We start from the raw sequence: 15,278 nt of genomic DNA, 5'->3' as shown, positions 1-15,278 counted from the left end.
GAAAGGGATTAGTGGGCATTATTTAAAAGATGACAACCCCCTACGTGTAACAGGTGTACAGTAGTTCTGCTGTGCATGATCTAATGGAAATTTCAGGGTTTTAAAATAAAATTTTTCTAGTATTGGACTGATTTGGTAAATTTTTGAATTATTAAATTGGCATGGTAATCATAAAATCTGTAGTAGTTCTTCAAATGGGACAGAGTTTCACTTCTGAAGTAGAAAAACGTTCTAAATCTTAGTAATTAAACTAAATGCCTAGGATTACATTGGTGACGGCATTAGTTTTTGTTCATGTTCACAGGTTTGGGTTGTTTTATCTGGGCATGTCCTCAGTTAAGAGTAGGTATTTGAATGGTGGTCTTTTTAATTCCTCCAGAAAAAGTTCGGGAAATCCAGGAGAAACTTGAAGCCTTCATAGAAGCCCTCCATCAAGAAAAGTAGATTGTTCAAGCAGGTAATCATGTTTAGATCATAAAGATTGCTACAATTTTCTCATTGTTTGATGTAAAATGATTATCTCTCTCTTAGATGCACATGCTTTCATACAGACTTGGTGAAAATTCCTTTTTGTTTTATTGCAGTGCCTGGCTGCTGCTGCTTCTTGCTTCTTATCTGCAGAACTCTGCTTTCAGCTTTTGTGCTACAAGCAGATACAAAACTTAGTAGAAATACAGTTACTGGCTAGTTACTCGGATATGGTGAAACACTGCAGGCTATTTGATTACTCTCAGTCCATTATTTTTATCCATGTTAAGAGAAAGAAGGTATAACTAGCTGGAATCAAAATTAAGGGAACACTTTTCTTGTCTACAAAAGCATTTTGATTATTTTTTTTCCTTAAAGGCACTGTGTATTGCTAGCAAAAATATTTCCAAGTTTCTTCTATATTAATTCTCAGAAACATAAACCAAAGTGCTGTCATGTATCCGCACACATTTAAAATAAACTTATTTCTGTTTTAACAGCAACTTTACACAAGAATGCAGCCTTTTCCAGGATACCTTGAACAAAGACTGAATAGAAATGGCTTTTGTGACCCATTCTCTTTCCTGTCTTTTGGGGATCATCCTGAAATGTTGGAGGAGAAAGAAAATAATGTCTCATGGGATTGAGAAGTTCAGTTAAAATCCACCTGCTCTTTTAATTTTTGAAGCTACATCCACATGACAGAAGAATCTGACTTGTGTGTCAATGAAATAGCTTGGGAGCTTGCTGAAGTTGTACATTTAAGGTGTTTTTTTTTTTCCTGAAAGGGAAAAAGCTTTAATTTTTGTCATCTCTCTTGTATGGTAAAGCTGGATCAGATTCATAAAATGATTATATCTGTTGTCATCTTCTTGCCTGCAAATGATCCTGGGAGTTTGACATAAAGTTTTAGTATTTGTATGTACATTAAAATGCCCTTCTAAGTAATGCCATTTGTATTTGTTATGCTCTGTGTTGAAGCATTCTCTGATCACTCTGGGTACAGATTTAAAAGCATGGCATTGAGATCTCGAGAGGAAGTTGTGGATTTTATTAAACTCCTAAACTCTTGAGACATCATCCAAGCAATTCTTGTACTTTCAAGTGAAAGTGCAAACTGCTATTCACTGACACCTTAAAAGGTTTGGCTCAGGAAATAATGTCAACAGCTGCTCCTTTTAACCATTCTTTTCTAATATATGTTGTTACTCTTGAATCATAGCCAATTACATTTCATTTCTGGGATTGCACAGACTGTGATTTCCTTGTTAACTCCTCCCTTCATCGGTACAAAGTAAACTGATGGAGCACGTGTGAAATGTAGACAGATACTCCGTACAATTCCAACTTCTCCAACCTCCTCAACTAAAAAAGGAAAACTATAATTAATTTAATTTTTCTAATAGCAACTGTAAGACCAAAATTGCTTTTATAAGAATGTTATGCACAAGGTCCTTCCACACCCACTTGATTTTTATCATTCAGTATAGCAAAAGTAGTAAGTAGTCTTTCTTTTACAGCCTTTCAGTTTTGCCATAGAAATGTCACTTCTGACAAATTGAGGCATGATACAGGCTCTATCATCAGTGCCTGGTGATTAATCACCATTAATACATACACAGATAAATACAGATATTTTTTCTGTCCACACTTTGCCACAAATGATCTGGATACATTTCTGAATACTTCTGTGGAAGAAGATACTAGGCCTGAAACAGTTTGTTTTGCAGTTGTCTAGTTATGTACATTGAAAATTTGACCTAGGTTTATTTTTCCCTTTTGAAAAGGCTATTGCTTTTGATGTGTGGCAATTAAAAAAGAGGAATCTGAACGTTTTCCAACAGATACTGTTGCTTTTTGCTCTCAGAGGAAAGAATAAAAAATTTGGTAAGACGTTCCCCAAGTGTTCAGACATAAAATAGTTAGTCAAGTGGACAAAAAGTTAACGTGGACTATTCATAAAGTGGTGTTGAAAGGTTAAATATTTCAAGGTGATCTAACTGAATGTTTTGGGATTTTCTGTTTAAAATTACTCCCTGAAAATAAGTGTTTGAGAAAGGAAAAATGAAAAAATGACTTGCATCATCATCATTCTGGGAAGATAACTTCAGAAAAGTAAGTTTGCACAATTCTGAAGGCAGAGTCCTGAGGTTGTATAGCAACTGAAATAAGTCTGTAGTGTTGTTAAATCCCTCTTTCTAAAAAAACAAAACAAAAAAACAAACAACAACAAAAAAACTTTTGCGCTTAAGTAGAGTTCACTGAAACTTGTGTAATGTAAATGTTGCAAAATGTCGCATCCGGTGGCCCAGCATTCATCTCTTTTAGTGTGATGTTCCGATAGTTCTATTTCTGACTTCTCTGTGCTGCTCATCCAAGGCTTAGCATGATGTATTCCATGAAAACTAGGTATTTATTGAATAAAAATGTAACTGAAGGAATAATAAAATGTGGGGTTTGAACATAGTGCTATTGCACCTAATTCAGAAGTCACTTTGGCCTTCTTTTTTTCATTTGGTAAACTGTGGAAATGTATACTCTTAATGATATTAAAATGTCTGATTTGGAAGTGCTGTGTCAGCACCAAGTTAGTGATAACTATACGAAGTGTTGTCTTTTGCTAAATAAATTAATTATTACCTTACCATTCATGTAAGACATTTAGACAAGATGTCTTAGGAAAAATCATTATGTTGAAATCTTATCTTTCTGGAAGTTTAGATAATGAACTGATATTAAAAATTTCCATGAAGACTGGTTAATGAAGTGTTAGTTTCAGGTGTATTTAAAACAAACATATTTACTGGGTCATTGCATTTGGGAATTATAAAGCAGTCAGCTAACCAACCCATGAATTGAGGAACATGTCTTTTCCTTTTTTCTTTCTTCTTCTTTTAGATGAAGAAAAATGTTACAAAATCAATTGAGAAAAAAATAATACTCACTGTAAAACTGTGGTGTTGAAGGTGATGCGTATTTGCTTCAGAAAGCTCAAATTGCAGACGTGGGCATGTTAGGATCAGTGGTGGATAACTCTACATTAACTTATTTCAGGATTAAACTAACTAAAAATGATCTTGACAAATAAGCAACAGGTAATTTTACACTTTTTAAATAGGATTTTTTGTTACGATTAGGGGAAAGAAGAGTTATGGCAAGTTGTGCTTATCTCATTACTAAGTTAGCATCACTTCACAAAAGTAAAAATGGGTTCAGTAAGTGCTGTTGGCTGGTGTGGCACGTCTGGACAAGGCGACAGGGGAGGGGAGCGAGGGCCCCCGTCCCGCGGAGGTGGGGTGGGGTCCTCGGGAGCCAGCGTCCCCTTCGGCGAGGGTCCGTCCCTGCCCCGCGCACCGGGCGAGGCCGGTCCCGGTCCCCGAGGTGCCGACCCTCTCCCCGCAGTGCGCGCGCCCCGGTGCCGCCCGCCCCCACCCCTTTCTGGAGGGTTCTGGGCGCGAAGGGCGCGGGGCCCAGGGCAGCCCCCGCTCGTTTCTGGAAGATTCCCGTCTCGGAGCGCGCACGCTCGCAGTGGCCGGTCAATCCGCCTCCAAGGGGCGGGACAGAGACTTGACCAAGGCCGTGAGGCGAGGGGACTGACTAAAGCTAATTGGAATTCTGAAACTTTGAGTAACTCCTCGTTGCTGCACAGAAGTTCAAAACTACTTCCCCTTGTCCTGCCGAGTGGGATGGGCCAGTTGGCCACTTCGAAAATGCTCCTTGTAAGGATTATCTTACTAGATAGTTAGCTGTAGTTGTGTTAAGCAGCATAAGAAGGATGTGCTATTACAACAATTTTTAGATAGTAAACACAATTATTTGAACTGTTTCTAAAATTCATGGGATACTGAAAAGTACGTTATTCCAAACTGTTTTGCACAAGTTCACAATACTTTTCTGTATTACATGTACTACCTTCAGATTCTGCATAAATCAATTCATTGTAAGGAGAAAAGACTAATCTCTCTAATTTCTTTTATATTAGGGAAGGAATCAGCAAATGCAAATTAATTATTCCATAAATGGATATTTCATTTCCAAAGCATGTTCTTTATTGCCATGTAGATAGAGTAAGATGTTTCTGGTTTTTGTTAAATGACATGTTTATGAGACAAGGTTTAAATATTAATGGCCAAGGGTTTTTCTGTCACTTCTTCATGAAAAAAGTACAAATGGTGGTTTTTCAAATGTCAAGAATTATTCCTTCTGTGTGGTTACTAGTAACCTCATCAGAGCATGAGAGAGACGAAAAACTTGGAAATTTGTCAAAGTGTCAAAAGCAAGCATAGTTAAGTTAGAAGGTGAAAATATCAAGTGAATTTCTTAGTTATTACAAATGTACTGGTATGCTCTATTTCACCATCAAGGATATATTAATCAGTTTTTTGACTGGGTGTATTTTGAACTTAAACTGAGTTATGCTGTGTTTCTAAAGCTGAAGTTTGGAGAATTTAATTTTCATGTATCTTAAATGTATCTTAGTAGCTCTTAACAATTGTATTAAAAAAGATGCACGTAGAGAAGTGTTGAAATATGGGATCTCTAAGTCTGACCCAGGGCCCCTTGAGGCAGTTAGAACTTTGTTCTTAGCGGGATTTGGTCCTGGAGATGTCTGTGGGGTACTTTTATGTCAGCAAAGGTGTTGCCATATGGACTCAGTTTGTGATGATACCTCCATGTTTTTGCAGAGTTGCAGCATGAGTCTTCTTTGACTGTTTGGAATGTGTTTCTTGAAGTGCTTTAGGAAATGTTCCAGTCATGCTTCCTCATACACATGGGATGTACAGTGGTGAAGATTACTCAGATATTGGAGTACTTCACAGGAACTTAGCATATACAGCTATCTGAATTAACAGCAGCTAATAAACTAGCTTCCCATATTTTCCTTTTTCTTTCATTTCCTCAGGAAGCATCTGACTAGAGAACTCCATTGACTGAGAAGTAGAAACCTGCCTGTTTCCAAAGCCTGGAGAGGAAGTAGAGGTTTGACTACGGTTCTGATTACAAACTACCGTGCAAGCCTGAACTACTGTATTTCCAGTTACTGCTGTCTTGTGCACAGACACGGTTCTTGATGCTTGATTTCCAGGCTAGGGGACATTCTATGAGCACTCTCTGATCACCTGCATAATGGACATGCATGTATTTTTCTATACAGCTTAATAATTTGGTTAAAGGGAGAAAAGATCTACTCTCATCTTGGCGTGAAGATTTCAAGCAATCTTAAATCTTGAAGGATTCTATCGCTTTACTTGATAGGATGCCCTTGCAGTGAGTTACCATCTCCAAGGTACTTGTTTATCTTATTTTATTTTTTATGTCAGTTTAGAGCCATTGGATCCTGTTCTATTTTGTAATTAGTTCGGTAATCCATCCTCCCTTGCAGAAGTCTTTACAGACCATGATCAATCACTTGCCGGTTTTTATTCAGTAAGATAAAATGCATTGTAAAACCCTTGCAAGATAGGTCCTATGTAGTTAGATAACTCTTAAAGCTGTAATTTGTCAAAAGTGATATGTGTTCTGTATAGCTGTGATCACAGACCTTTTACAGAACAAGGCTGTCATCAAGAATTTTTCAGTATAAAATACTATACAGAAACAAAGGGAAGAAGCTGAAAGAATACAGAGATTGTAATGATGGTTTATGCTGCGGTGCTGGAATGAAAACCCATGCAGATTTCTGTGTATAAGTCTTGCTTGTATCTGCCATCACCTCAGTGCCGTAGCACATGAGAAGGTGAAATTATCCAAACTGTTGTTCTGTTAGAAGTGCTAAAAATCACAGGCATGATTTTAGTTTTGACTGTAGAAGTGATTCAGGAAATAGTTCTGAAGATGTTTCTGGAATGTCTTGTGAAACATCTCTCCTAGAGCTAGCGCTAGAAACTATTCTAGAAATGTTTTGGAAATTGACTGTAGATAAGTTTCTTGGGCTGGTGCCATCAGTCAGTGAGGAAATGTTTCCAGAAGTGGCTCTAGAAGTGATTGTGTCAATAAGGCTGAGAGTTGAGTCTAGCAGCTATTGTAGTATTTCTCAAATTGACTCTCAGTGGGGTTCCCAGAAATGGACTTGCTGTGGGACTGGTTCTGGAACTGGCTCTAGGTGCTGTTCTAGAGCCAATTCCATCAATATTTCTAGCCATTTCTGCTGAAAAGCTGTTTACTGTACGTAGCTACAAATGGTTCTGTGTTTGTGTTGCAGAACACTGATAGAAGGCTGTTGGTTTGCTGCTGTCAGAATTCAGTAGGGTCTCAGAGGGCTTCCAGAGCAGCGCATCCTAACCTGTGTGGTAATCTCACGTTCTGACTTTTAAAATGGATTTCTGAACTATCCTTGATAGTGACAACCAACAAGATGATCTTTGTTTAAGTTTCTCACCCAAAGGACAACAATGAAGTTTTGAAGGTTAATCAGAGTGGTGCATTTATTAACACCTTGGATTATACCATTCCAAATATAGGAGAATATGTGAAGTTTGAATTAAAAGGATATTTTATAATAAGTTTTATAATGGAAATAGCTGAAGTGTTGTATCCTTTTTAACATTTTAGAGACTTTTTGACATGAAAGGACCAGGCATTACTGGACAAGACTGACAGCTGCCGCATCCTTAGAACTGCAAAGGACAAGCACATTCTGTTTGTGCTCCATTACTATCAACCTTACCATTTGAAAATGACATAAACTCTACCCTTGACTTAATCTGCACATTCCTGTTTCATAAAGGAGCATCCCTTGCAGACTGCTGGAATACAGTAGATTGCACAACAAAAGCCTCTTTAGATCTAGAAGTTATTTCACTACAGAAATCATAACCAAAGATCATTTTCACATCTGTTTCAAGCAACTGTTCTCTTTGCTAGCCTCATGGAATAAACGTTAAGGTAACAGTATGTCCCCTATAGTTAAGAACATTTGAACCTGTATTTTGCCTCATCTCCACAAGCCAATTGCCTATGGCTTTTGATGTTTAGAGATGGAACATTCATTGCAACCTTCATTACAATGAGTCTGTTCTGGTTCATGTGAAAATCAACATCCTTTTTTGTGTTGCTGCCTGACAGGATGCTACAATACTATTAGCATTTGCAAAGGGTTTGCTCCGTCTAATAGTGCAACCCCCAGATCACAGGCTGCTCAGTTTGTGTTTCTCTATTATGTGAAAGACACAAAGAAGCTGAAGGCTGGCAAAGGCCTGTCAAATCTTGTAATGTAGCAAGCGACCCCAGAGCTTCATTCTGCTTTATATCATCCCTTGTTCCCCACCCCTTTCCTTTCCTTGAATGGGCTCTGAGGTAGGTAAATGAATTCAGCGGTATGGTAGGCGGATGATTCCTTTCTGACCTCATTCCTGTACCATTTGTTTCCAGGCTTGTTGGAGGGAAAGGGACGTATCTGAACCTTTTGTTTCAAATAATTTTCCTGCAGGTTGGGGAGTTAATGCAGACCTTGTCTGAACGCACCCAAGCGGAAAGTGTTCTGAGTACAAGTCATGACACGCTTGGTCCCTTGGAATTGCCAGATTAAAGGAGAAGGCAGTGGACTGGAATTCTTTCACGTTTGGCATCGCTTAAACACCTGGACACCTTTTTTTTTTTTTTTCTCCTCAAGTGTGCATGTGTCTATATCCTCTCTCATGCCTTGAAACATCTGTCTTAAGAGCAGACGAGCAGCAAACAAAGAACGACCTATGAACAGCCCAGTGTTACGTGTTTTAGTTGGGAAGAAGTTGAGGCTGAGGCAAAAGCTGAGTACAGCATCCACTGAACAACAGCAGATTGCAAAGGAATATTTGAGACCTATGTCTGAAATTGGCAGAGCACTCCTTAGGTTTGAAGAGAGCCATGTTGGTTTCTTTAGGGATTGATCTTGGATCTTGTGTTTGGTAAGGAAAGCAATGGTTTCCCGCACACCAAGGCTGAATCGTAGGAGCGATGAGACCTTTCATACTGCAGTGACCATCCTTGAAGATACTTTTGTAGAAGGAAAGCCGTGTGACTGGTGAAACGTGTGGAATGTGTAGAAATGTGACTGGTAGCAAAACAAGAGGTGGGAATACCACCATAGCACTCCTGCGTAGTCATAAGTTTGCCCTCTGTGCATGACAACACCATCTTTGGAGGGGCATTCTTGCCTCCTGAGTAACGGATTCCTACGGTATCAAACATATCACAAAAATATTACTACCTCCAAATCTTAATTGTACACAGCAGTAAGACTTCAGTATCTGAAGTGTAAAATCATAATTAAACCACAACAGCAACCAATCTACATTACTTCACTCTTAGTATTCATGGTGGTGTTCTGAGGAGAAACGTTCTGGGCAACTCGAACTGCTACAGCAGCATACATCTGGGATGAAAATGGGAGGTGCACAACAATCCCCATCTACTTAGAAATGTAGTGAGAGGCCTGTTTGTCACTTGGGGTCATCCCTTTGTGTTGCGTGTATGCTTTACAGAAGGCTTCCATAAGCCAAAGCAGACATTGGGACAGATCTGCAAGAACATCAGGCCTCAGAGCTGGTTTGAAAGACGCAGACATAAAGGGGATAAAAGAGGATGGTCATACCCCGGGTAGGGGTGTTGCCTTAAAAAATGTAGGTATATTAATGATTTTATGTTGGTGGACTAAATCTTGAATGTAGGGAGATAAGGGATATTGTCTATCACACTGATGCCTATGCATATTAACATATTTTCTGCATATGCTTGTAGAACCAAATGATAATGACATGTTATAAAATAAGTACTATTAAGCTTGAAAAGCAAACTTCCACATCCTTCACAGACTCAGGGCATCCCCCAAACAGACTGCTCATGCTTCATTTGTGATTTCTCTGTGGTATGTTTGTATATCTCAGATGCATCTAATAGTTGTCATCTCAAACCCACCTAAACTGAAAGCTATTTGCATGTGCAAATTATTTTGTAGTTTAGGACCAATTATCAGTTAAATATTTCATCCAAATAGAACAGTTTACTGGCCTCACCCCCCTGGTTTCTTGATAAAACACTATACTTTCACAGGGTTCCAGTACTGATGATGTATAACTTTGCGTGAGGCCTTGCCCAAGACCAGCATGAGTATTAACTGTATAAGGCCCTTTAAAAAAGATATAAATAAACAAAAATTTTAAAAATCCTCCACCAATAACCAGGAAGGCAATGCTATCCCTTTTGTTCTTATCATGTTGTACCTCTGCTCTAACCAGTAGACAAAAGATGAATTTTTACCTTGGCTTTCATCTGACAGCTCTGATTAATTAGATCTTTTTGCAAGGAAGCTTTTTTAAGCTGTTAAATGTTTCTTGCAAGGCCCAAGATAAGTTGCCCCTGGATACTATCGCCATAAGGAAAATAAGAGCTTCCTATGTAAAAAGGCCTTTTTTCCTCCTGTCAATTTATGCATAGGGCATCCCTTCAGCTGGGGGAGAGAACACTTCCCTTTTCAGTAAAAGAAAATAATTTGTCATTGCCCAGTGCCTGGAAATTAGAATCCCACAAGGCTTATGGAAGTGCAGCTAGCCGTAGGTTATCCCGTGATGGTTTATCTCTGTACACTGCTTTGTTGCATGTTTTTACACGCCCTGTTTGCTTTTGCTGCTAGCACAACCTCCTTCCCTGCCCTCTTCTGCCTTATTGGCATGTAAATTATGCCCATACCAGGTGACATTCACTGGCCTGTGGTGTCCAGAAGGTCAGATTAGATGCTTACAATAGCACCGTCTAGCTTGAAAAATATACAGTATAATTCGCGCTACTGCTCACATCCCTTTTCAGTTCTGTTTCTGGTGTCTTGGTTTTAGCTACAAGAGTGTAGCGCATTTTATAAACGTGCCTGTGACTCAACATACATACTATGTATGCAATGAAAAAAACACGCCGACTGCCTCAGAAATCATGACCTGCTGGCTGGTCTCTGCATAGCCCAGAACAGAATTTAAGTATCTAATCTAGTCTGAAAGACAAATGCAATTAGTAGATGAGGAACTGAGAAGAAACGTTGGAGAGTGGTTTGTGGCAAGAGGCTGTTTTCATGCGGAAACAAGGAAATATTATAACACTTGCTGAAGCTTAGAGCAACTGCCGGATCCTTGCTGAAATCAAGCTTTGTGATGAAAAGTCTTGTAGCCTGTTGGGCCAAAAGACGGGGATTATAAGAATATTCATGACTCCTGAGAATCAGCAGGTGAGACCTAATGCACACATTTGCCCCTCACCCCTTTCCCCAGCTCATCCTTTTGGTAAACAGTACATAAAGCCTGGGTTCCCAGAGTGACTGAACTCAGTTCCTGATCTTTTTTTTTTTTTTCCCTCTTTTTTCCCCTCCATTCTTTATAAAAAAGATTGCAGTGGTTTTGCCACTTCTCCCAAGCAGAAGCACGGACTCCTCTTTTCATTTCTAAAGAGCAACTGTGTGGCCAAACCAGAAGTCTTGTGACATTACTTAAGAAAGCAGAATGGTATCTTAGCATCCAAGGCCTCTTTTAAAACGTGAAGAAAAGCCTTTCTGAGAGCTTGGATAAGCTGGAGAGGAATCTCTGTGACATATGTGCATTATCTTAGGAAAGCACGGGTCGAAGCCAACTGGTGGGCCTCTGCCTTTAATATACTAGGTATTTGCCGTGCCTGTTTTGGTGTGCTTGTCAGTTAGTAAACACCCACATGCAGAGTCCATGCAGTTAGAAGCAGTTGCAGTATGTGTTTGATGCAGGACACTGTTACAGCAGAGTGAGTGGCAGGGGATGCTCTGTGAAAGCAAGATGGGGAAAAGTATTTTGCCAGCTTTTCCCAAGTGAAGCACAAAAAGTTTCACCAATCACGCTTTTACAAAATTGTGTCACGCTTTCACCATGGTGTGGGCGAAGAGGGATTCTCATGAATGCTGATCCTGTCCTGATTCTGACAGACTTTACCTGCAGGCATGAAGCTGCATGTACACCGTGATGGGGTAGGGATGATTGTCGAATCTTTAGCTGAAGCCTGAGTGTTGTAAGCCCCTTGAGGCCTGAAACACTGCCTGCAGTAAACAGAGGGGAGCACGCTTGCTTTTTGCTCTAACTCAGTGTTGTTGCATGCCTTTTCTCTGCAGGAATGTCAGTGTCAGTACTGTTCGCTTTGCCCCATGATCTAGCACAAGCTCATTCTACTGGCTCCTCATACTGCTGTACACGGATTGCAGCTGCCGATCAGTAGCAACATGACTTGGCAGTGGGAGCTGTCATGCTGAATGCAAGGGAAGGGTATTTAGGCTGCTGTCAGTCTAGAGTCTGTGCCACTTACCCGGGACCGGGTGCTACTGGAGTACTAATCCTCCCTATATCTGCCCTGGCATAAGGCAAGGGCAGGCGCTTTCCCCGGTCCCTCAGCCTTCCCAGCAGGGATAGCCAGCTGAAGCCTTTCTGGCTGTGCTGAGACACAGGTGCCTGAACAAAAGTATGGTTGGGCACAAATGTACCGCTGTGCCAACGTTTGCTGTAGCCTAAAGCTTGCAGAACATCTGTCAATGAAGCCACAGCAGTCATTCTGCATTAAGGTGAAGGCAACTATTTTTTTTAGGTTTTCAGCATTTCCAGGAAGGATGTTTAGAGCATTTTAAATCCTCCTTGGAATTTCAGTCTGCAAGAGTTGTAGTGCCTGGCTCTGACAAGACTGTTGTTACGCTTGGTTTGAAAGTGTCTCAACATAAGGATGCTTGTTTGTTGTATCCTGGTGACAGCATCTGAACAAGATTTCAACAGTTTTCTTGTTAATCTGAATGTAACTTGATAGCACTTAATTCTGTGGCTGGAATTTGGTCCCCAACAATTGAAACTGAACTGCTGTCTGCTCAATATAGTTTTTTCTAGTAACTGATGCATCTAGGTCAACAAACTGACAGGCATTGCTCATTTTACTGCTTGGCAAATATTGAACTAAAGTCTTCAGCACTGTAACACTGTTGACAATTGCAGGATAATGGCATTGTTCTCTTTTGTTACCATGAAGTGCATCTTCGCGTCCGATTCTGGCATAACATGCTCTGTAAACAACGAGGGATGTTGTGATCTGGAGTCCCAAGTGTTTGCTCTGACAATATAAACTTACGCCCTGCTCTCTGAAACCAAACATCCTGTCTCTGCCATGGTTACTTCAAACTGATATTGGAACAAGCCGGTGTCTTCCTGAAAACACTGGAGGGCAATGGCATGGCTGCTGTTGAAGGAGCTCATCTCTCTTGGAAAGCTATCCATACCACCCTTCTTTACTATGCTGCAGGTCTATGTTGAGGAGTCCAGACTAGGCTTCAAGAGTCTGAAAGTGAAGAATAATACTTGGCAGAAAATAATCACTGTGGATTAGCAGCACAGCCAACACTAGTCCCTCTGGAAAGGAAATGCTATGTTGCAAGCCCAATGTCAGTTCTTTCTTTTCAGTGACAGCACATTAGAAGAGACAAAATGGTTATGAGCCAAAATAGAGGCACCAAAAAATTCCATCGCGTGCATCCTGTTACCTGAGCAGAGCACGGCTCCTTGCCTCTTCTTTGTCCTCTCCAAAATTGAACCTCCCTGTGACTTCTGTGATGGTCCAGGGTCATTTGAGTCCCAGCCTCCATAGTTTCAATTCATGGAAACGCCCTTCTGCTTCACTAGCGCCTCTGGTTCACTCATTTGCTGATGTGAGTCATCACTCTGGATCAGACTGGAGTAATTCAGCTGTGTGGGATTCAGTGGGGATGTGCCCCAGAAGAATGGTGTCATTAACGAAGATTTTTTTCCACGCTACCTTTGATCTTTGTTCACTACAGCTTCATTATTTATTTTGTATTTAGTTCAAGGGTGAAGATTAAAGCAGATCTGCCTTTCCTTTGCTTCACATCTCCGCTTTCACCTACAGTTTGTTTTGCATGTAAGCTGCATGGCATCTTTATTTAGGCCAGTTTGCAAGCTAAAATCGTAGAGAACCTAAATGAGAATGAATCTGTTTGAAAAGTGTTTAGCTGCACATATGCAGTTCTGGTATCACATATGAAACATTAACCCAAACACTGTTAGAAGGTGAATCTGCAAGAGAGCCTTTGCAGACAGTTGGACCCTACTTCTCTAGACTGGTGCCCACCCGCTTGCAGGGTTGGCACACTCCACAGATGTATTAAAAAGTAATCGTCAGCTTTTTATACCCTCAATGGACACACAAATAGGTATAGCATGTGCTGTTTATTGCCTTTATGGGTTAAACTAATGGTGCTTCCTTTTCCTTTTCATCTCAGAAAAAAACAACAGCTTTGCCTTTGAGGTTAATGCAGTCATATGCTAAAAAGAAGTCTAAGGTCAAAGAAAAAGGAAGAGGCCAGCATGGATTTCACCACCAGGTGCTGAGATGGGACAAGTCCTATGATTTACTGTTCACATTTTGCCATGTTACAGACTTGTCTGAGGTAGTTCAGAGCTGAAGTGAGTGGGAGATGGGATTGTAATTGTGTTCCCAGGAAAAAGGGAGAGGCAAAGCTTTACGCTTCAGGAAAATACCACCATAATTCTTCCTGTATTAGTTCAGAGTGGCTCGTTGATCATGAGGCTGGAAGCTTTTGTAGCTGATGTCAAGCGACTGCTTTTGGTGATGATTCACCTATTGTCTATAAGGTTCCTTTTACCAAAAAGCAGCTGCTGAAGCCTCTATTTCCCCTAAACAAAACTGTCTTGAACTTCCAGGGAAGAACAAGGCCTTCAGTGTGTTGGACTTGACTGAAATCCCAGCCAGGAGGGAGAAGTCAGACCTGTTTTTTTGCTTTTGCGAAAGCTTGAGTTTTGTCTTTTTCTTTCAGCAATAGCTGTGAAATGGACAAAGAAAGTTAGCAACATCAGCCCTATGAGAGAGAAGAGCCTGTCCATCCCATAAAGCTGCACTATTTTTGCATTCACCTGCGAATGTGGATGGCAGAAGTGGCTGTTGTTCTGGCTGTTGTTCTGCCTGAGCCAGTCGAAGTTATGTACAGCAGAAGCTGATTTCCCAGCCGCTACTTAGTTTGGGTGTCTGGGTTTTTCACGTGTTCAAAGCTGATACTATCCCTTTTTATATAATAAGCTCAGCTCATGTGATTTTTGCTTTTAGATGACATACATCTCTATGCTAAGAATGAGGCTTGCAAGTAAGCAGATCCTGGCTTCCCTTCTGCAAGAAGCAGCTCCCAGAAAGGCTCAGCCAGGACTTGTGGGCTATTCAGGTGAAGGAAGCAGAAAGGGAAATGACAGCCTGGTGCTTCAGTAAGAGACAGTAGTGAGTTCCTGTGGGCAAGGGAATGGCAGCTCCCAAGGAACAAGTTGGACTCTGTGTGAGGCAACATCTTCCAGCTTCCCTGCTAGCATGAGCTCATCAGGCCAAGCACTGCTGGCAGCAGCCCTCCACCCTTTTGAGGATTTGGAGTAGAACTTTTTGCATGGTAACAAACTGCTGTTCCTGTACAGACAAACAGCTGGATGCTGTTATAAAACAAAGTCAAGAATATTTTATATTGCTATTTAAAATACTAGTTATTTATTTAAAAGGTCTGGTGTGTGGCCTCCTTGGGCACTGCATATTGGTATATGACAACCTGGGACTACGTATATTGACTAGCATCAGTTCGTTACCTCTGGTCCTTCAGAAACTGTTGGCTTCAAATGTATTCTTCAAAATAATTCAAAACTGTATCTTAACCCCAAAAAGGCCAATTTTTTATTAAGTACAAGTAAACATTTGAGAACTAGACTTTTCTCCTAATAAATCTGAAGTCCAGTTCCAAGTAAAGAAGCTCTACAGATTCTCAATTTTTCACGCTATACTCA

At 40.5% G+C, this 15,278-nt stretch overlaps 1 protein-coding gene across 1 annotated transcript in view; it reads left to right on the top strand.

Annotated features, from left to right (window-relative positions):
- OPA1 (OPA1 mitochondrial dynamin like GTPase) overlaps window positions 1-2,934 on the top strand; it is a 57,368-nt gene extending 54,434 nt beyond the window's left edge. The window contains exons 30-31 of the mRNA XM_086468487.1: window positions 380-457; window positions 969-2,934. Coding sequence (XP_086324613.1) covers window positions 380-444 — 65 coding nt within the window. The 3' untranslated portion in view covers window positions 445-457; window positions 969-2,934. The remainder of the gene's footprint in view (window positions 1-379; window positions 458-968) is intronic.
- Window positions 2,935-15,278: the final 12,344 nt, after the last annotated feature.

This window comes from Leptosomus discolor, chromosome 7 (assembly GCF_034619465.1).
Source record: "Leptosomus discolor isolate bLepDis1 chromosome 7, bLepDis1.hap2, whole genome shotgun sequence".
In the NCBI taxonomy this organism is placed as follows: Eukaryota; Metazoa; Chordata; class Aves; order Leptosomiformes; family Leptosomidae; genus Leptosomus; species Leptosomus discolor.
Note: the sequence above shows the minus strand (reverse complement) of the source record. Positions and strands in the feature narration are given on the sequence as shown.